General features: G+C 34.1%; 1 protein-coding gene across 1 annotated transcript; it reads right to left on the bottom strand.

The window, feature by feature from the left end:
* Nucleotides 1-161: 161 nt before the first annotated feature.
* On the bottom strand, nucleotides 162-871 carry LOC120105971 (phosphatidylinositol transfer protein 3-like). The gene is made up of 2 exons (XM_039118765.1): nucleotides 697-871; nucleotides 162-413 (listed from the first exon to the last, which is right to left on the bottom strand). The coding sequence occupies exons 1-2, from the start codon at nucleotides 763-765 to the stop codon at nucleotides 177-179; spliced, it is 306 nt and encodes a 101-aa protein (XP_038974693.1). The 5' UTR covers nucleotides 766-871; the 3' UTR covers nucleotides 162-176.
* Nucleotides 872-1,074: the final 203 nt, after the last annotated feature.

Here is a 1,074-nt window from a genome sequence, read left to right as displayed (position 1 = left end):
ACCAACAAAACAAAATGATGGAGGTAGATCACTTAATCTTTGCGTTCTGTCAATTTTTGTTTCGCTCTTGCCAAATGTGGGCAAATGGTCATTGTGTCTTTTTGATTTAATGTTTTAATAAATCTAGCCTCTTCTTAGATTTGTGAGGAGTTAAAATTCAGAAATAATTTGATTGGTCAGTGACCAACTTGTGTTAAACTACAGTTCTTCAAGAACATAAAGAACTCTACCCATACCCAGCGAATGGCTTCTGGCTTGTATTTCAATCTCCATTTCACAGTCTCTTTCAGCATTTTACTTGCCTTTTCTGCATTCCAGTTTCTTGACCGGAGGTACCTTGATATTGAAGCATCTGAACAGAAGTCTGGCAGTGCTTCCGACAATGGACCAATCATCCTTCGAACTTCATTTATCTGCTTGGAAAAGGCATCAACATTACCTATATATGATAAGCATGATACAACAGGAACCCCTTAACAATGTTGTGAGACATAATATTCCATAAAGATCTGAACATGCTTTCTCAGAAAAAGGAAGGAGCTTAAGATGCTCTTCAAGTGAAAACTATAAGATGCTTTTCAAGTGAACACTATAAGATGCTTCAAGTGATAACCAAAATTCGGAATGAAGATGTCATGCATAAAACTTAAGAGGCATAAATAGAAGCATTTAGTTGGTTAAAATGAGTATGTTTACCTTTGCTTGCTGTTCTTCAGGAGACAAGGCTTTCTCAACAGCACTCGATCTTGATTTTCTCAAAGGCATTGTTATATAATTTAGCAAACTTCTGGAAGATCTAAAAATTAAATTAAAATGAGTACATCTGTATACCAGTAAGAAGATCAATAACAAAGATTGAATTTGCCTGTGAGGGAAATTTATAGCTAAATGAATCAGCAGAATCAATATATTTTATTTCATAGAATAGAGTCTAGCTCCTATGTAAATAACTTTAAATACCCAAATGTAGCCTATCTGGAAGAAAAAGAAATTAAGTTTCATTGATGTACATGATGCTGTTAGATATATGTTTTACATGATTCAGGGCTTATCTATCTTGTGTTGAGATTATTT

Source organism: Phoenix dactylifera, unplaced genomic scaffold (genome assembly GCF_009389715.1).
Source record: "Phoenix dactylifera cultivar Barhee BC4 unplaced genomic scaffold, palm_55x_up_171113_PBpolish2nd_filt_p 000409F, whole genome shotgun sequence".
Classification (NCBI taxonomy): Eukaryota; Viridiplantae; Streptophyta; class Magnoliopsida; order Arecales; family Arecaceae; genus Phoenix; species Phoenix dactylifera.
Note: the sequence above shows the minus strand (reverse complement) of the source record. Positions and strands in the feature narration are given on the sequence as shown.